At 40.2% G+C, this 21101-nt stretch overlaps 1 protein-coding gene across 1 annotated transcript in view; it reads left to right on the top strand.

Annotated features, from left to right (window-relative positions):
* Window positions 1-19030, top strand: part of ALG13 (ALG13, UDP-N-acetylglucosaminyltransferase subunit) — a 29964-nt gene extending 10934 nt beyond the window's left edge. The window contains exons 12-27 of the mRNA XM_026848772.1: window positions 467-575; window positions 1767-1831; window positions 2740-2840; window positions 3601-3728; window positions 4415-4646; window positions 4811-4924; window positions 5139-5295; window positions 7322-7454; window positions 7935-7970; window positions 8110-8165; window positions 8777-8839; window positions 9184-9352; window positions 10582-10704; window positions 15900-15940; window positions 16779-16962; window positions 18092-19030. Of these exons, the coding sequence (XP_026704573.1) occupies window positions 467-575; window positions 1767-1831; window positions 2740-2840; window positions 3601-3728; window positions 4415-4646; window positions 4811-4924; window positions 5139-5295; window positions 7322-7454; window positions 7935-7970; window positions 8110-8165; window positions 8777-8839; window positions 9184-9352; window positions 10582-10704; window positions 15900-15940; window positions 16779-16962; window positions 18092-18357 (1977 nt within the window). The 3' untranslated portion in view covers window positions 18358-19030. The remainder of the gene's footprint in view (window positions 1-466; window positions 576-1766; window positions 1832-2739; window positions 2841-3600; window positions 3729-4414; window positions 4647-4810; window positions 4925-5138; window positions 5296-7321; window positions 7455-7934; window positions 7971-8109; window positions 8166-8776; window positions 8840-9183; window positions 9353-10581; window positions 10705-15899; window positions 15941-16778; window positions 16963-18091) is intronic.
* Window positions 19031-21101: the final 2071 nt, after the last annotated feature.

Below are 21101 nucleotides of genomic sequence, written 5' to 3' on the forward strand. Positions count from 1 at the left end.
GATGGAGTTTAGCAGATGTTTCCTGGTCTGCTTTTTGTTTTTCCCAGAAATGGTTTAAATCCATTTGTTTTTATTTTGAAGAGAATATAAATCACTTTGGAACAGTTTTAGAAGCTCTGTAGAAACCCATTTTCAGATACAACAACTGAAACTCCCACCAACTTTTGAAGACATGACTTCATTGGTCTGGTTAGCTTTGCTCAATTCTCTTTGAGTAAAGAACATGCCAAATGTTACTCTTGAGCCTGTTTCTAACCTTTCTGAAGTCTGTTTGCTTAGCTTCTGAGTGTCTGAATGTGTGTTCATATTCCTGAGCTTTAGTTCTTAGGCAAATACAGCGGAAGTGAAAATTTTGGAAAAGCATGTGTGTATATCTTAGAGTGGTCCACAGATGCTAGCAGGATAGAGACTATGCTAAAAACATTAAATACACTTGTTAATGCTCCATTTCAACTCTTGTTTTTAGCCTCTAGAAAATCCATCAAAGATGCCTGTTCCTTATAAAGTGTTAAAGGCACTGGACCCTGAAATCTATCGGAATGTGGAGTTTGATGTTTGGCTGGACAGCAGAAAAGGTATCTTTAAAATGGGAAAAATAAAAACTCTTTCTGCACTAGACTTAGTGTTAAACTGATGAATCTGAGGCCTGTGTCACCTGTTTCTTCACAGCTGAAATGTGAAGGATACTGGTTAACCCAGCAGATGCTTGTAGGTAGTACATCTTGCTGGTAGCTGCTTTCTTGGATTCATTTCAAAGTATGAAATATACTGCTGCTGAGATTGTATAATGGTGTTAAGGTTGTTAAAAATCTGACCTCTGCTACTTATTGATTATAGCATAGGAAATATGGGGACTCAAAGTAGAGTACACAACTCTGTTACCATTCTGCTGTATTGGAAATCATTCAAATTTGAGTGTTCTTGCAGCATGTGTGCAAGGACTTCTGCTTTTTAAAGCACGATTTTGGCTTCAGGGTTGTATAATAATGAAGATCTCAAATTTAGCATTGAGATCTGTCAAATGAGATGAGTTTTTTCTTGCTTCCCAGCTCTCCTGGGCTTGAACATTCTGGAGAGATTTCACGGTCTTTGTGGCTTGGTATAGGTTGCTTTTTGGCACACACTATGGCTGATCTGTAAAGCAAGAAGTTACCTAGAAAGATAAGTTTTAAAGTGGTGTTTGATGTCTGACCTGAAGTATTTTGCATACTGAAGAACTCCAGCATTTTACAACTGCATAGGCAGTAATGAGGGTCATTAAAATTCTTGGAACAGAGTATAGTAACTAATTATCCATGTAGACTACTGACAGGCAGAGAATCCAGGCAAGGAATGGAAAAAAATCCTATGAAATATAGCAGCAAGGAGATTTTAGGTAATGTTCTTTTTTCTTGAATAACATCTTATTTTTGCCAGTGCCACCAGTACTCTGGTAAGACAAGGCACGTCCAACATCCTTAATATTTGGATTGGTATTAAATGCAGGATTAATTTAGTACCATCACAAAAGACGTTGCAGTATTGAAGTAGTAGTGCTACTTACTGCATTATCTGGATATTATTGATCTCCTGTGACTTAGCCTGGTTATGGTTTGTTATCTACAGTTACTTTACCATTACTATGGGGAATGTTCAGATACGCATAGGAAGTAATTAATTGGCCTGTAATATGTAGTTGGATGCTGTCATGAAGTACTTGTAGGATACATTAAGAAAGAACAGTAGTTTAAAGGCTTTTTCCTTTTTATTTATTCATTTATTTTTAGAGCTTCAAAAAACTGACTACATGGTGTTTGCTGGGAGACAGTACTATTTAGGAGACAAGTGTCAGGTTAGTACTCAAAGGAGACTCAGTTATGATAAACTATTAAAACTGCTTTAAATGAAGTATGATAAGCCATAAAATCATTTGACTTCATAGAATTTTCCAAGGCTTTTCTCATTCTCTTCCTTGCAGCTGTTAATCTGACTTTTAATTTAATTTCTTTTTAAAATCTACCTTTAAACATTGGATAGTGTGAAGGAAAAGCTGCTTGGAACATTGGAAACCAGTGATACACATTCTGTGAGTGTGGAAGTTCCAGATCAAGAACTCAAAATGCAAAGGGTGTGTGTTAGAGGTAGTTGTCTATTAGATTTTCAGCTTGGGTCAGCAGCAAGTCTGGACAGTCTTCCACTTCTCAACAGTAATGTAACAGATATTTTTATAAAACAGGAAGGGAAGAGCTAAAAAGGGAGGATTAGCATGATCTGGCCAGGAGATACTGAAAGGAAGGTCAGCTTTCCTTGTATTCCAGTGTTGTATGTAGTGAGGGCTTATTTTTTATTGCTGGTTGAGGTAGTGCTCGTGATCTACTCAGTGACTTGTTTCTAGCAGAGCACAGCTTTCCCTTCCAATTTCCTCAATTTCCTGTTTTATCTCCCGTTCTGCTCAAGTTCTTAAATAACAGTCTTCCTTGGTACTTATCTGCTTGGCACAGTGTATAAAAATAAGTTAGAAAGCAGGTATCTTCTTACCTCTCAATCACTCAAAAGACTTTTTCCTCCTTCCTCCCTAAAGTTAGTACAGTGATCTTTATTTTTGCCTGCTATTTTGAAGAAGTATTTGAGACTCCCAGGCCAACTCAATAACATAGGATCAGCTAGCAACAGCCTTTGCTATTAGTGGTTTGTAGACAGTAATTCTGAATCCCCTGATGCAGTTTGGCTTTTTCAGAACTTCTCTTTTTCTCTCTCCAGGTACGTCTGGAGCCTGGAGGTAAGTATTACAATGCTCATATCCAGGAGGTCAGACAGGATGGCAACACTTTGACTGTATTCGTTGAGGAGCTGGCAGAAAAGTAAGCAGTCTGGTGACAACTTCATGTTTGAACTCTTCCTGGTTGAGTTTGTATATTCACAGATGCTTAAAATAGAATTGTTAAGATACTTTGAAAAGAGAACCCAGGCTTTTAAATATAAAGTGAGCCTTTGCTGCTTTGTTGGCTATCACTCTTCAAATAGAATGTTGCAGGAAACTTTCTCTTGGATTTGTAATGACCAAAATAATTATTGTAGTAGTTTCTGTGAAATCTGCTACTCTTTCATTGGAATGTGAAAGTGATATTTGCGGTTTGGGCTTAATTCATGGATAGTAAATTTCCCTCTGCTGTTGGTTTCTCAAGTTCTTATGTTGTACCCAACCAACTAAATAGATAACTGGCTCTTCTGGCAAATCTCATTTTCTCCACCTTGCTGTTCAAAGCATTCACCCTTCTCCAAACCTAGAATTCAGCTTGGCATATTGCAAAAATTCTGTGGGGTCATATGCTTTCAGGTGTACATTTGAAGGCACACAAACACAAGGAAAAAAGACTTGACCCAGGAAGTCAGTAGTGTTGGGGCTAAATCCTAGCATGCCTTTTTTAATAAATGAGTAGCTACTAATGTGTGCTTGGTGTCAAGAAACAGATGACTTTTATTTCCACAGTCTCCCTATACTCTTGAAGTTTGTGGGTTTTTCTGTTATCTCCTGTTTTAGCGTTGCTTTATTTTATGTTGTTGTGCAGTTATGCATAGTGTATCCTTGTGGCACTGCTAACATGAGTGTTCTTCGTGTAGGCATACTGTTCCTTTGGCAAACTTAAAACCAGTGACACAAGTGGCACCTGTCTTTGCTTGGAATATGGTTCCCAACCGAAAAGGAGGAACCTATCAGAAAATAACAAGTGGATACTTCTCAGGAATTGGTTTGTACATTTCCACAAGTGTTCCTTTCCTCAGGGCTGGTGGGAGTGAGGGAGACACAACACTTCTAACAGTTTTTGGATATTGGATGTAACTTAATTCAGCCTGTGATATAAAACTTGGTCTCTGCAGGGGCATGATGTAAAGTGATTCTTCAGACATTGGGATGAATTTGCCTTTGCAAAAGAGCAAATGCATTGAAAGCACATAGCAAAATTGCTATTGCTCAAAATTACAAAAAAAAAAAATTTGGCATTTGAGAACCATGTATAAAGACTGAGTCTGTGAACCAAAAAGCTTGTCACATTTGGCCTTTGCAGAGATGCATGGATGGATGAAGACTTCCCCAGCCCATTAAATATGGATTGTATTTGTTTAACCTGGAGATTTTTTTTTTTAAATAAATAAATTCAGCCTTCATAATGGGATTTTGACAGAGTACTGCTTTGATCAGCTGAAGTTGGGAAGATATTCACATGTGAGATGCCTGTACTTTGCTCATAATTTAGAATGCCCAGTTGAGCCTTACAAAGTTTGCATACTTAAAATGCACTTTTTCTGGGATAGGCCATTTTCTCTTTCCCATGTGTCCAAATATTGACTCCTCTCAAATGATAGAGAACATAGCTCTGGAGTCAGCTGCTTAAGGTGTAAATCTGTCTTTTTCTGTCCTCAACTGAAACTGCAGAAATGGATATGAAAACACGGAAGCGAATGCTTAAGAAATTTCGTGGAAAGGAAGTCTTTATGACTGTGGCTTATAGCAGGGGTCAGCCAATTCTTCCACCCCGGCTACAGCACGGTGTTCCTTCGGGGCGCTCCCCTCCAGTTCACTGGTCACAGGGTGGTGAAAACGTGGCACCTTACGAATCCTATCAGAATCCTCCTCAAAGGCATAACCGCGGATTTGGGATGCCAAGGTATGAAGCCTTGAAAACCTCTCTGAGATCACCACTTGTTTTCTCCTAACTAGTCTGTAGCAAGAATGAATAGAGAGTTTGTGCTATTCAATAGGTAAAACTACAAATGAGTTCCATCTGAGAGGCACTTCCTGGTAATTGCACCTTTTACCCTTTAAACTTAGGGGATCTGCCCGATTTATAAACAGGCACAACATGCTTGGCCCTCAAATAGCATTCTACCCCAGTCCAGGAAAGAGATGCTATCAGAACTATGACAATTTCTCCTTCAGGTCCTGGTAAGTGAATATGAACCTCTTTACAAAACATTGCTCTAAAAAGAGTTGGGGAGGATGGTGGAGGTATGTAGAGGGCTGAGTTGGCTGTTAGTGGCACAGTATGAAACAATGGGTTTATTGTGCCTCTTCAAAAAAAACAGTTAAAATTGAGCAACGAAACCAAGGTGAAACTCCAGATAGTTGTGATTCTTAACCTCCGTTCTTGTTTTTAAAGCTCCTACAGCCGTAGCCGCCGTCAGATGCAGTGTGTGAACAAGGAATGTCAGTATGGGTTTGTACCAGGGAATGGAGAGGAGCCTCAAGGGCCAGAAGAAACTATAACTTTCTATGAAATTGAAGGAGAGGATGATGCTGCTTTTCCTACTTTACCCGTAAGTTATGAACAAAGGATGTGATGAAACCTCTCAAAGAGGAGGGGGTGAAGCTGTACAAATGCACAGCACCTGACCTAAATATACAGCAGCTTTTTTTTTTCCCATGTAAAAAGTTTTAGCAGTGAATGTGTATTTGAGATGGGAAGGCTGAAATGTCTAGATCCTGTAAAACCTGTTTAAAACTTCCATTTTTCTGCATGTTTCCCTTCTTTTTCCTTCCCCTCACCAGCAGCACTTGTTTTCTTGTTAGCATATTTTTATAAAAGTAGGGTCATGTTTCTTCTTTCTATTGCAGTTTGAAAACAAAACAAAAAAATCCCTTCCTACTGTGGATGTCTGTCTGGCTCTAAATATTGTGGGAGATAGCTTTTCACTTGTTTGTCACACTGTAATGTATCATTTGCGTAAGTGGATTCAGAAACTGTATAGTGATAGCCTGGATTGTTCCTATGAATTTATAGTTGTGATGTTTTGGGCTAACATGTTGTTCCTGAAATAGTTTCTTCTGCTACAGAAACAAGAGAGAATTCCAAATCTAGACTTCTCTTAAAACAGTCTTTCTGTCAGATTGTAGATAAAGTGGCACAGAGTATTCCTAAACTTTAAAATGAATCCTTTTATTTGTAGTTTAAGCCTAGTACAAAGCTGGATGTGCTAGTGTCAATTGATATTTAGATATCTGAATAGGAAAGCAGATTTACTTTTTTTTTTTTTTTTTTTTAAACCCTGGTAGGTTTGCATTGTTTTTTCATGTGCTGAAGCAGTGAACTTAACAAATGTTAGACTTGTATTTAAATGAGGGGGGGGGAATCTGCTTGGGGCCTTTGCAGCAGCAGCCATTTTTTAGTTTGGCCTCATGTGCTAGATGTGTAGTCTTTGCTCTGATTTTCCTCCAAGAACATCAAGGAATAAGGACATCTTATCCCACTTTTTTTTTTTTTTTTTTTTTTTTTTTTGACATGAAATCAATATAGCTTACCAGCTTTTCCTCCCCATTGCTAGACTATATACCTGCAGCTCCTGATGAATAGTTTTTCATGTTCGTTCAGTGCCTTTGTTACTGTCAATGCCAAAGCCTTTTCTCTGTCTCTTCCTTGTCTTGTTTAGTAAAGGAATATAACATTTCCTGGGGAAAGATGCATCTCGCAGGAAACTCTGCCAACCTACTAGAGGCCTGGTGGGAGAATCTTCTGACTTACCACCTCTGCTTCAACCTTGGAAATCTTAGAAGCCTCTCTGAGCACTTTATCGATCTCATAGTCACCATGTCTTCTGAGGAGAATTTTGAGTGTCACCTTAGCCATCACAAAAGAGTGAATCAACTTCTTTTACTTGAGCATCTCAATCCTATATTCCTGCTTCAGAGAACTCTATATTTTAAATTGTGGTGCAGCTAAGGACTGACTGCAGTGCAAAGGGCATGTGAAGTGGTAGAGGAGTCCTGTGGGTAACCTTGATGGGTGCTGCTCTCTGAAAGAGGTTTGCATGTGTGGGTTGAGTTAGTACAGGCAGTGGTGTCTATGCCAGTAGCCACCTTTGGGTTTCACTGATTGTGACTAAAGAGAACATTTTTTCCATGACAAGTGTAGAGTATTTGGGTGAACTGATCTGCAGTCAGTAAGGTGGGAATGCTCCAGGATGAGAAATGCAGGAGTCTGTGATGGGGGTAGCAGTTTTGGCTGTTGTCTGGGCTCTGCTCCCTCCTTTTCAGCTTTGTCTGAGCTTGCGATAAAGCTGTCTAAATTCTGGAAGGGAGCAGCTTAACTGTATGGCATAGGACAGTGGTAGGTCTTCAAAAATAAATTGCCTTAAGTATGCTAGGCAGAGCAAAAGGTAAAGGAAAGAAATGTGGCTGCCACCATTTTGCTGCAATCGAGGTGCATGGGAACAGACGTGTAAATGGTAATTCTAGTAAGTTTTGGCTGCAGCAAGATTAGTCTGCCAGCCTGTTTCTACTGTGTGTGTAGAGCATGGAAAGACTTCAAACTGGGTTTAAGTGCATGCTTCTGACTTTGCTTTTTAGAGCCAGGGTGGCCCTGCTCCCATTGTCCATGGTCCAGCAGGATTTTGGGTAGCAAGAAGAGGCCCGAACTCTGTTCCACCTAACAAGCCCACACTGCATTCCTCAGAGGAGGAGGAAGAAACAAGTGAACATGGTGAGTTCTTTAAGGATTAGTGGGCAAAGAGAAAAGACAGTTTCAGAAGATCTCCAGTGTGCTTTTGATTCCCAAAGTAGGTTCCTCTTATTTCCTAAATACATGTTTATTGTGAGCTTTGAACATGCATGTGAGCACCTTATTTTTCTTTGTTGTCTGATAGAAATGTGTCGCTTCTGTTTAAGCTTGCTACACCATCACCCTTGTGATTATGTAGGTCTGTGGCAAGCAAGTTGCTGCTTAAAAATGCATAGTGGAAATTTGGTAGTGGCAACCTTGATACTTGGTGGGATAACAATATGAGCATGTCTTGAGTGTTTCTCTACCTTTTCTGTACAAAGCAAGATGCTATTGAAAGGAACTCATTAATGGATGCATTGAAATGTAATGGGTAATTTCAGCTTTAAGGGGGGTTTTTTTGGTTTTGTTTGCTTGTTTTTTTTTTTCCTGAATCAAAGCTTTCTGTGCTCTCCCTTGTAGAGAAATTTAATGAAGAATATATCTATGCGCCTCCAGGTAAGTAGAACTTACCTATGAGTCTTTACTGATAGAAGAACCTGTGAGTGTAATGCACTCATTATGACCTTTTTGTAAGTTTCTGAAGGATTAGATTTAATAATGGCTTTTTTCAGTTAACTTTGCCTATGCCCTCCAGATCCAGACTGTGAAACTGCAACAGTGTATAGTTCAGCAGAACCTACAGCAAGCTTGGTAAGCTCTAGTCACTGTCTGTTCCGATCGTGAATCCTTGAAGTGTGTGTGGCATTCTTCATAGAAAGTGTCCTTGGATGCAGGCTTGACGTAGTAGGCCAGAGACTTCTTTAGGAAGAAAGGAATGATTATTTCATTTATATATTCACACCCCATTTCCTCCCTAAGTTGTGAGGATTTGTCTGAGTCTGCAAATACAGTCTGAATTGTACTAGAAACATCAATGATTTCCTGCCTTTCATTCTGTAAAGAGTGTGTATTTGAGTGCTGTTCACTTCTTATTCTGCTCCAGAAATGACTTGCTTTTATCATGATACCCTTCAAGTCCTATTCCAGTTAGTGTTATTCCTCCCTCTGGGACTGGAGAGATCTCACCTCTGATAGAACTGACTTTGGAATTTTTCTTAAATTCTGAAGCTACATCTTTAGTCACCTACTGGTCTACAGTGGGTGTGAAATGCGGTTCTGTGCATGACAGAATATGCAAGTTACAAGAGATCCTCTCTATGTGTGTGTATATAATCCATTAAAAAATCTAGGGGTGTGGTGTGGGTGCTGTGTGACTACTTTGCCTCTTATATGGAGCATGCTTTGCTTTGGCATCCCTTCAGGAAGAAGGCCCAGTCTCTGTGTCACCTCAAGATGGAGTGGCTTCCTATGACTATCCCCCAAAGGTAGTATCTAGTACTTTATTGTGTGGAGAGGTGACCACTCTGCTGGGTTAGTGTTGGTTTGTGGGCTCCCTCTACCTGCCCCTTAGCGCGTCTTGTAGCACAGAATACAATTCTCTATAAATACAAGCAAAACAGGAGTGAGAAGGTGCCTTGCAGGTGTCTGTAACTAACCTGGTATTTTCAAGCCAATTTTTAGAGAACTGGGATGGTTAGCTACCTTTACAGCTAGGACTTCCAAAATTCATTTATGTGAAGTGAGAATTGTTGAACTATGTGATGTGTCCGTAGTCTTTGTCAAAGCCAGTTGTAGAGGCAGTCTGCTGAATACTCTGACTCGTTTCCAGGTGCTGGTGAATTCTGCAGCAATCTCAACTTCAACAGGTGTTTATGCTGCTCCAGCTACAGGCTTCTCAAATTCTGCTGCTTCCACTCCAGCCAGTGTCACAACAGCAGTTCCCCCACAAACAGCAGTTCAGCCAGTCATAGTATCTCCCCTTTCTATAGGGAGGCCAGGTAAAGTGTACATACTGTGGCTATGGACTTGGATGTCTGAGTTCAGTTACATCTTCCCCTCCCATTCGTTTTTTTATCCATAACTTTCCAAGACAAATGCTGAAAGACCTTGGGGGGTGGAAGTATTACTTGTTTTGGCTTAAAATGATGTAATAGTAGTTGTAACTTCACTGATGGCTTCTTTCTTTCATGTTTTGAAGGGAACGATTGCCCCTGAATTTGCATGGGAATTGGTAAAGGTGGCAAGGAGAATGCAAAGCCACCTTTACCCATCAGAGGTGTTTCACTAGAAAGTTCTTTTTCAGAAGGCAGAAGTTCATGACGGCTCCCTTCTCCCCTTGTTTTCCTACCATTAATTTTCCTCTTGAGTTGAGCTGTTGGTCCTGAGGCATTACTATCTCTTCCAAAAGAGTCACTGGCTGTGGTGGTTCAGGATCCACACAAATGTCCGATTCATTTGTTGAGGCACTTGGTTAGCTCCTGTGCTTAGTTATTTCTATGCAAGGGGATAAAATTTATGATTTGTCACGTGGTGTGCTTACCACCTGAAATGCTGGTTCTACTTTGTTCTTGTGAAAAGCCTGTTAAGGAAAATTTTTTTCCCTTATTATAGAGAGGACTTTTCCTATCTTTTGTAATTCTTCATTTAGTATCCAGCAAAACCTTCACCTTTTGGTTCTGCTCAATTCTGTCTCCCTTCTCCATTTTTTTGCACTCAGCACAGTTCTCTAAACTGTCTACTCACTGATACCATCACATATAACCTGCTGGTGTGTTACAGATGTGGGCCACCTAATGAATATTTAACGGTAGTCTGTCCAAAATATTTCTGTTCTGACGTGTCTAGAACCTTCCCCTACTTCTGTGGGCTTATTGTCACACTTCTGATAAGTGATTAGTCCGTTCCCTCTTGTTCTAGGACAGACAGTTCTGTAAGGAGAGTCTGGCCTGCCTTCTAGTATGGAGAAATGATTGAAAAAGACATTTTTATCTGGAATATGAAGCTTGCAGATAGACATACAGTTAAGGCTTGTACGATTGGCACATTCCTGTCTGGTGTCAAAATTTCTTTTGGACTTCCTTTAAAGTGATTTCTAAAGAACTTTGGAGCTTGTATTTAGGGGCACTGAGATGGCAAAGCAGTACATGCTTAATTTTTCTAACAGCATCTTGCTCATGTTACATGCTGTTGCAAATTTGACTTGACTTCTGTTTCCTTCTAATTGTAGCAGCGTCTTCGATGCCATTCCCAATTTATTCAGCTCCTCTTCCTCCAGTCAGTGAGGTGGGAGAAGCTGGTGCTGCTCTTCCACCTTATTCTTCTGATCCCAGTGGCAGTGATCTGCCTCGAGGTAACGACGGTATTTGTGCTTTTACCTACTGCTGTTCTTTGGCACACTTCTGACTTGTGTGCTTCATCAAAACCTAACAGAATACCTATAGTGAGAAGAAGTGGCTCTTTGCAGCTTGCAGCAAGTGAAAAATAATACTATAGATGCTTATGCTAAAAATGTTTTAATTCCCAGTTTTAAATAGCAAGTTCATATCTGACTCAAAAGTGTGATTACTGCAGCTTTAGACAGCATCCTAAAGAAATTAATACCAAAGGAGAGGGTGCTTGGCCTGTTTTGTGTTGCTTCTTGGTGGAAAAGAATTTTTCTGATAACTTACTAAAAACAAATCTGTGTATTTATAAAGCTGTGCTGTTGTACAGTTCAGTGGGTTATTGTGTTTTCCAGTAGGACTCCAAGATATCATTTTGAGTTATCCTTACCTGGGGATAAAGTATAGGGTCATTTTGTTCTTTAGGTGCATGGCCTTTTTGTCTACTGTCATCAATTATGACAGTGTTTAAGGTCCCTTTCAGCTATTAAGCAACGAGTGTGCAAAGACAACATAGTACCTGCTAGCAGAGCAGCTCAGAAAGGGCTTTCAGCTTTATCAGCTGAATTTGGACTTTATTTTGAATTTGGTAAACTTTAGTCAACTTGCTCTTACAATTTAAGAATAGCGGCATACCATGCAAGGCTGCATCAGACAGCCAAGTTTGGTAAGCAGTGCAACAGGCATATACATATTTGATTTTTTTTTTTTTTTACTAATTTATCCCCTAATTCTGTCATGTTCATGGTGACAAGGCATTAAATAGAGCCTGTAATTCAGAACTCTGTTTAATAACGCAAAGATCAAGCTGTCTGCTGTCCTTATTGCAAGCTAAGTGCCTCTCGCTACAGGAATTACAGTACTGCTTGCTGTTATGCTATGTAACTTTTTTTTCTCCAGGTGGGGAATGCTGTGAGGTCCAAGCATGCCACTGTTGCATCACTGCACACATCTCGAGGCAGATAAAGCTACTCTGTGATGCAGTGTCTTGTCTTATCAGCTAAGGATTATTGGTTGTGTGTAGTTTTGGACAGCTGTAGAAAATGCTCTACCCTGTGCATGTCCTCTTGCTCAGTCTTTGACAGTAAGTTGGCTCAAAGTACACTAAGGGTTAAAAACTTAGGCTGTAAAAGAATACTTGGTTATTCAGCCTGCTTGTTCTCTTGAAAGCAAGATTCAGCTTGTCCTAATGTGTAGTGCTCAGACTGGAGCAGAAGTTCTCTGGGTATGAGTTAGAGGTCAGTTACAGTTACCTGTGTTGTCAGTGCATCATGTACCTTGTGCATCATCTGCCTTGTCTGGTGGGGGGCATGAGAAGAAGCTATTTTTAGCAGTGGTGAGGCCAAGCTAGAGGTAAGTTGTAGGCTACTCTGAAGAGCAGCAGTGTGCAACTGGCTGACTGTTCATGTTTTTGTTGTTCAAGTGGTGGGAATATCTCTGCATGTTGGTTGAGGTACATAAGCTTTTTAAATATCCCCCCATACACAGGATACTTTGCAATCTGTGAATCATAGCCTGCTGATGCTAATAGGCATCTGTAGATACAGCAGGTGACATGATTTTGTCAGACTTGCTACCTTTAGTACAAGTTCCTGAATCTCCCATGTTCTCTGTTGGTGGAGAGAGTAGCTTATCATTCAGGGGCAAGTGAGGAAAAGAACTGGCTGCATATATGTAGGGTCTGTGAAATCCAAGTGTTCCTTCTTGTACCCTTGTACCATTTTGAAAAGTGTAGTATGACTATAATTGTCTGACTTGATCTCCCCATCCAAAAAACTCCTTGTAACTATTTCATGTATATGGTAGTTGTAGCTTTTCTTGCATCAGAATGTAAAGTTTCTGGCTTTTATTCCAAAATCTATTAATTGAAGATGGAGCATAAAATACTTTAGTCATGCAAATTGTTTTCATGCTTGATTCAGTGTATTGCCATCTAAAGTAGCCTCCGTTGTCGTGTGGCACTTTCCTCAATGTACCCTAGAGGGCTCATTTCAGATAGGAAAGCCAGGTACTCTTGCTCTCTACAGTTCAGGTAGCTACATCTGGCAGGTTGCAGAACAACTTTGGCCTGAAATGCTATGGATTCTTTCAGTTGCATTTCCCATTCAACATGCTTGTCTTGTCAGAAGTTGATCTGGAAAAAGGCAGTTTCCCAAACGCTATGGTGTGACTGCTCAAAGGCCTCCTGCTTTCACAGGTACTGCTGATGTGCTCTGCAGAAACTCTGCCCTCTTGCAGGTGCTCTTTGTTCCTGGTTTTGTTAATCTTGGCACTTATTCTGTCTTCCACTTCCCTGCTACAGTAGTATTGCTCTACATGATACTGTGCACACATCAGAGATGAAGGTTTTCAGCTTTAGTTGAATGCCCTTAACTGAGGCTCTCAGCACTTGGGAGAATTGGGTGTTAAGTGTACTGGCAAGAATCTGGAGTGGATGTGGATTAATAACCTCTTCAGATCCTGCCTGTTGCTCTTCAGCTGAGTCACTCCACTTAAGATTGGCCATGTCCTCCTTAGCATAGACTCTAGAAATCATTTTAAAGGATTTTAAGGTTGGTAGTTAATAAGGCGTGTAGCATTTATGGTGTCACACTGCTGTAGTGTATATATGGCCTTTAAGTTAAGAAATCTAGAAGCTTTGGAGTATTGCAGGGTGAAGTGCATGGGTATACTTGACCTAGAGTTCTGTGCACTTTGCTAAAGATACTTGAGGCCTGGTATTTGGATTGGGAGTGTGTCTTGTCAGCAGACTGAAGTTCTGGACTTGAGAGGAAAACCTGCCATGTGCCTTGATATTACTTAGTATATCTGCATTTGTTCCAATTATCAGTCTTTTGGATCTTTTTTTAATGGGACTTAGAGCTTGTGAAACATGTTTATTTCAATGGTGACCTTTGGTGTCCTACCATTGCCTGCTCCCTTGTATTTGAAGGAGTTGTTGATAAAAGACTGCTTGTTATTACTGTGTTCCAGAGACTGCAGTAGTGTTCAGGATTGACTAGAGCTTCCCATCAGCACAGTGAAAATTTTATCATGATTTTTGTCCTGATGTATTGTAAGATGAGACTTTTATCAGTAGTCAACATGGTCTTTATATTTTTCACATCAGGATGGTTAACTAACTTTTTTTGGCTTAGCTGTTGCTTCATAAGATAGCCATGTTTTACCAAAGATTGACTTGATTTCTAGGCATATCAAGAGAGGAATATAAAGAAGAACTGGTCTCCTACTGTACTGGCTTCTGTTCCAGCATTCCAGACATCAGTATTTCCAGTATCAGTTTGTCACTTCAGTCTCCCAGCTCTTCCTTTGTACTGTTATCACTGCTGCTATGAAGCAGCTGTTTCATTCAGCTCTTATGCTTGTTTTGCATAGATTTGCATAAACAATTGAAGACCAAAATGAGATTTAAAAGGGGAAAAAAACCCCCCTTGTTCCAAATGCAGATGCAGTTTCAGCTAGATACTAAAAAGTTGGCATTTCTGTGAGTCTGGGTTATTTTTAATATTTTACTGACTGTGGTCAATGTCACAGCCAAATAACCAGCACTTTTGGGAGTAAGCTTACAGCTGTTAGATGTAAGGAAGGATCAGTGTGCACTTCCGAAAATAGCTGCATGGATTGTTGCCTTCATCAAATATGCTGAACAGTGAAAGAGTTGACGATAGGCAAGGGCAACAGAGAAACAAATCCTCGTGCATTTCAACAAAATATGACAGGCAGTACCATAGGCAGTCAGGGCTGGGAACGTGTGTGTGTAAGATAAGTGGGCTGGGAAACAGTGTGAAGCTGAGGCCCTGGCTTAGGGGGAAGTGGGTTTGTGGTATGTATGGTAATTGTGGAGGTGGTTTAAATTGGAGCCCATAGTAGCTCACTGCTTTTGAGTTGTCCTGCTTTTCCTTTCAGCTCCCAGCAGTACTAAAGCAGTGTCTGTGTGTGTGTACACATGAGCAAACTTACTGCTGTGGAATAGGTGACTTGCTCTTCCTTTAAAACTAATCTGTAGTTGAATCTCAGAAATCAACAGCTTTTCTCATGCACAGTTCCAGAACTGCACCATAAGATTAAAAATGCTCTCTTTCTTTCTTCCAATGGTCAACTTTAAAGATTTAAAATGGCTTCAGTCATTTTGGACAGCTGGAAATGCATTTCCAGGTTCAAACCCCTGCTGTTCTTGGGGACAGTTTCAAAGTTCCTGCACACATCTGGGATTGAGTCTTAGTATTTACCTGGGGGCAATTTATTCAGTACATGAAAGACAGAAGTAAAAGCCTACTTTTGCAAGAAAGCAGGGAACCGAGTACTCTTGTGAGGAAGGGGAAGGAGTATTCCTTACTGTTCTCTCCATTTTCTGACTTAATAGAACAATTGGGTGAACCCACGAAGTTAGGTCAGAAGGTGTTAGGATTGCTGCATATGTTGTCCCCACTGACATCTCTGTGGTCATTGCTCAAGACTTAACACGAGGCAGAGGTGGTGTGAAGCTGGAGTGTCTATAAAGCTGGCCCCTTGCCTCCCATGCCAGCCCAGTATGGGTATTTGCAATATGTTTGTGAAGTGTGTGTATAATATTTGTACTTTGGGGTGAACTGTCACTGGTATATGAGAAGGCTGCTCCTGCCTGGCTGTGTGCTTCCAAATGCTTTCTCATTTCTGTAGTGAGCAATGGAGGGAGTGCTTTTTTAGTGGTCGGCTTAATTTAGGGGATCATTATCAAATTCGCACTTGATAAAACACTTTTTCCTCTAAACACCCAGCTTTGCTGGAAAGCCAGAATTGCTTAAGGCCTAGTTGCCTAGACAGTGAAGACTTGTAACTACACTGAAAATTATCACTTGAGTAATAAAGATGAATAAACCAAAATTACAGCCAGTGTAATTGTTGAAGTTTGATAAGTTGGTCAGACAAATGCTCTGCTACTGAACAAATACCTAACAGGATTAACTTAAAAAGCTGGACTAGCTTTAACAAATATTTCTATTCAAGATATATTCTTTACCCTTCAAGATTTAAAGAAAAAGCAGTGCTAAAATACTCTTATTCATTAAGTAAGAATATCTGAAAAGGAAATAACTGAAAAGGAATTGCTCTTAATGTGTGTAAATTTCTTTTGCTTCTCAGTTTATAGTCTTTTACCCTTTAATGTCATATCCTTTAATTTCAGATACAAAAGTTTTGCGGTATTATTTTAATCTGGGATTGCAAGTAAGTGCTTTTAAAATGAGTAAATTGCCTGTAAAAACAGCTGTTTTTCTTGACAAATGTACTGATGTATTTAAGACTTCAGAGTGTGCTAAATGCACATCCAGTGCATGACTATTAATATGTATTGGCTTGCTTGGTGGAGGTGAAAATACAGCTCAGGGAGTGAAGTTCTAACTCAAAATGTGATGCACACTAGTATGTCTGTTTAGTTGTTTTACTTTGAGTTGTGGTGGTGGTTTTTTGCTTTTGTTTTTGAGGAGGATGGTAGATAAATATTGTTCTTTCTGTGAAGGTAAAGGGAGGTGCCTGTGCCATTCTTAAGAAAGTTTGTGTACTTAGACAAGACATCAAAGACCATTTAGAGATATGTGGCTTGAGGCTTCTAAGACTTTGTACAGCTGTGTTCAGACTGATTAGCACCATTTTTCTGTGTTGTGGGAACTCTTGCTCTGCTGGAGAGTTGTCTGCACCAGCAGTCTTACGCGCTGTCAGTGCTGCTGCTCAGGGAAGTGCAAGAAGTCATGTCAGCTTCTTCAACTGAAGAGATAGGAGAAATCTCTTTGAATATACCGTAGTTAAGTGGGAATCCTCTTTCTCTGAACATTTCTGACACAACAGCAATGTGGAACTGAGGTGGCTAATGCTGCAGGTATTGCAATATCTTTTCTGGTAGGCTGATATTGGGGTGTCTTTGGTGTGTGTGTAGTATCATAAGGGGCTAGGAAAGAAAAAAATGCACCACTTCTTGACTTTAGATCTGAAACTAGTAGTGATTTGAGGGATGGATGGAGAGTGTGTGGCTGTACACATGACCTTGTGTTTTTTCCTTTTCTCAAAGTATTATCATCAGAGCTATTGGCCTTCCATGGTTTATGTACAGCCAGTGCTGCCACCATCACCTGTGGAAGTTTATCCAGCATATGCTGAGCCAGCTCCTGTCCTAGATCAGTCCGTACCTCAGCTCTACACTGATGCTGGACGAACTGAGGTCCACCAGGTTCCCATGGAAACACCTGCAAATGGTTAGTATTGGAGTATAAGACCACATACACAATTAATGGGAAGTGAGGGGATAGGTTTTTAGAGCACAACTGATCCATATCAGCTACTTGCCTGCAGCTTTGCTATCCTGTAAGAAGCATGAGGGTGGGAGGACACCTTGTTAAGAGGTTATCATCAATTCCACTGCCATCTGTGGTACTACTTAAAGTATGGCAGAGTGGCTGCTGTAGCCACCAATGTGTCAGGGGCTTTCTAAAGCCACAGAAAAGAAGTAGTAATCCTTTTTAGGCCTGTACTAGGTATGCTGACTTTAACTTGGAAGAACTTTTTCTGCAACTGTGAAGGAACCTCTTTGCTTACTGATAAGCAAATAGTCATGGTATCAAAACAGAATCCCTGTATTTAAAGTAAATTTAAAGTTTGGGCAAGCATTGAGCCTTGTTACTTCAACTCCATGGGAATTGTTGCAAACCTTGATTTAGCCTCAGTGTGCTAAGCTGTTACCTCTTAAGTAGCCCTTATTGCTACTCGAGAGCAATAAGGGCTACTGTATTTCTTACTGTGCATAAAATTTACAGCAAAACTTAGTTTCACCTAGCAGCTTTGTAACAAGTTTGTAGATACACTTGACAGTAAAGAGGAGGATTGTATTAAATGAGGAAAAAAATGGCAAAAGGTCAGATGCCTAGCTCATTAAAATCTATGGAACATGGCAGGAGTGCATCATGCATCATAACAAAACTCGTGCTCAAAGGCAAACAGAATTACTGCTCTGCTAATGCTTCAGCCTGTTCAGCTAGGGTGGTTCTTCTGCATAGATTAGTGTCATATGGTCAGAGATCACATAGGGAAAGAATACATTAGCTCTCCACCTGAGTTGTTCTTGGAAAAGCTGGCACTCCAAAGCAGAATGCTGCTATGCAATTCTTGAACAGAGTTCAGTGGGAAGATGAGCAAGTTCTCCTCTAGTCTGACTTAGGGCTCAAAATTATTTTGACCCCTTTGTTAGGTCAAATTGTCATCTAAATAGTGTTTCCTTTTTGGACACCAAAATAATTCTGTGTTCACAGTAATGGAAACTTGCATAAGAAGTCCATAGATACGGTAAAACATGTTAAGTGTGTGTGGTTTTGTTCTGTTTTTTTTAAGGTAACTTCCAAAATGTGGAGCCACCACCCCTGTCCTATGGGCCAGTATATTACCCATCCGTGTTGGATCCCTTCAGCCAGCAGTCTCTTCCTGGGTTTGATTCTTTAGTACCTGCCTATCGCTATATTAGTACCTGGCATCCAGTAAATCCACCATATGGAAATTCTCCACAAATTGCTAACGCTGTAAGTTCTGGACCACTGCACCAAGTCAGCTATATTGCCTCACCTAACCCTGCACCTCATGACATGTCACAAGGAATGTAAACCTGGGAGCTTCTTGCCCTTGGTTTCTCTCGTTTCTTGACTGTCAACTGTACGTTAATGTTTTGTAAATGTTATCTTAGTGGGTGGGGACAGCTGATTAAACTACATTCAAATTTCACGTTTCTCTTTACATGTATTCTAGTGATAGCTGACTTGACAAGATGTTTTAGTCGATTACACAGGAAAGCATAAAAAAAGAATATATGCAAACTATACTGCAGGGAACAAAGCTTGAATCTCCCTACATAAAGTATGTGTAAAAAAACATGCTATCACTAAAGGAAGCTTGCATCATGTAATCCTGTGAGAGGTTGCACTGGAACACTCCAACACCTGGCTCTTGTTTAAGTACTGAAATAGGCTGCCATTACAACTCCAAGTAAAAACTGGGCACGGGGTTATTAGATGATGAAAATGTTTGAAATGGGTTGGCTTTCTCAGATTTTGCAAAACAAAACTTCTTTGCCCCTAGTGGACACATTTGTAATAGCTATGTTTCTTCTGCTTGTTTTCATTCTGCATAGGTTTCATGACTCCTGAAAGCTTAAGAATACTATTTTGGTCTGTTGTATATTGCTGTATGTTCATAAGATTTGTTTTGTGAAAGCTGTTGCACAAATGGTGGTAGTCTTGGTGTTTAATTTGCACTGATAGCACAAAATAAAAGCATTGAACACAGGAAAATGAGTGGTCATTTATCACTGGCAAGTTACGTTCCTGACAATTGGTCATCCAACAGTGTGGACCAAAGAAATGTAGTTTCTTGTGGGATAAGGCTGCTTCAGCCTTCTCTGAGAAAGTAGCAAAAGCTTTCAGCATGAGAATGAAGTGCAGCTGAAAGCTCTAGCTGTGTTGGTAAGTTTAGGAAGAAAACACTGTTCATGTGAACTGCAAATCTTTCAAATGATGGAGTGTGCAGGCTCTGTCCTTGGTAGAAACTCACACTGTATGTGCAAAAACCTGTGAGTAGGGCCCTGCCTGCAGCTCTGGGGGCACCATGGTGGCATAGCCCCGTCCTGGAGCAAAAAGCAAGGGCACAAGCCTGTGTTAGGCACCCTCAGGTGCTGGAGACCCTGAAAACCAGCAAAGACACGTAATAAATCATCGTGGTTTTCACATGACCTCACCATTTGGGTCTCCGAGCTGGATTCTGAAAGTTGTGGCTGCCAGATATTGTAGGGAATTTGAGTCCTCCAAATTCAAACATGGCTGCTTTAGATAAGGAGATGAAGTCAGTAGCTTCACAGTGGCACAACTGCCATTTGCCAAAGTTGAAATCAACTCTATGGACCCATGCTACTGCTTAGTGATTTTTTCTTTTCTTTTTTTTTTTCTACATAGCTAAATGGTGGTGAAAGGTGATTGACTGCAGAACTGGGAGGGGGAGAAAGTATATTGCTTTCAGTATCCCTTGTAAGTAACGATAGTAAAAAGTGACTCCTTATAGTTTTAAATTCATGCAACACTTTTGGTGTTGATCCTACTTCCTTAAAAGTTTTGAGACTTTCTTCCACCCTCCCTTACCTTAAGAGAAGATGGTAATATAATCCTCTGGCAGGAGGGTTGCAAGCTTGGCTTTTGATTTGTATGTTTGACAGCCTTGCTTTTTTTTCCTATACAAATGCTTATCATAGCTAAGTGTTGGTGTGTTATCTTCTGGTATTAGTTCCATCTCCTGAAGTCAACTTTTTTTTTAATTAGAAGTACTGACTGATAATTCTGGTATAAAGTCACACTTTTTGCATGTTTTTGATTACCCTTTTAGTAGCTGGATTTGTCATTAGCCATAGCTATTGTGGCCATGCTGGCCACTTTGATATACATGTAAATTACATTAATTGATAGAATAATGTAGTATGTGGTCAGTTAATTTATTTATGGATTTGATGTATCAAGTCACTGAGGTACTTCTCTATATGTATTTTTGCCAGGGCTATTTAGACTCAAAATCAACTTTTTGAACTAGCAAGTAGAAGATATGGGGAGCAGTTAGCAGTGTGTCCTGAAGCTGGTTGATGGATGCTTTCTGGAGGTCAGGAATGCTCCCTTTTTATTAACAGCAAAAGAGCTTAGAGTGATACAGAAATTTAAGTGAATGCTGGAGTCTTATTTTTCAGTTCTGCTTTACAGAGTTGTGGTGCACTATGATAGCTCTACATCACTTACTCAGAGCTGCCAAAAAAGCCACAGGTCTACCTAAAACACAGTTAACCTGCTTCATACTTTAGCCATTTCCTCATCTAGAGATGACTAGGTCTGGCTGCAGCATCCCTGTACTAATAATATTCCTAACTTTGTGGTTAAGTGTTCCAGTAACTAATTGCTACAGATCAGTTTCCTTTTCAGATAATTCACATTAAAATTATGCAGAATTCTGAGAGTGAGTTTGAGAGAGGTTTTTTTGGGGGGTGGGGGATGGGGTTTGCAAGTGCCAAAACGTGGGCTCAGGGTCTTTTTTTGTGGAGAACCAACCCAATGTCAGCCTGGTAATCGTCCAGACTTGTTTACTATGGCACACCATTTGATTATTGCTCTGTTGTAATTTGGTACCAGAGCACTGCCCTGGGCTTTTCATGCCTAGCAGAATGACGGAATTGCCGTGAATAGGGGTAGCAGGATATAGCTTGCAGCCATAAGTGTATTTTATCTTCAAATAGCAGCACAAAAAAATCTACAAGTATTGATTTCTATTTGGAACAATTATTTACCTTCAGATTGATTTCCCCCCCCCCCCCCCCCCCCCC

This window comes from Athene cunicularia, assembly GCF_003259725.1.
Source record: "Athene cunicularia isolate RWA chromosome 4 unlocalized genomic scaffold, athCun1 chr4_part3, whole genome shotgun sequence".
Classification (NCBI taxonomy): Eukaryota; Metazoa; Chordata; class Aves; order Strigiformes; family Strigidae; genus Athene; species Athene cunicularia.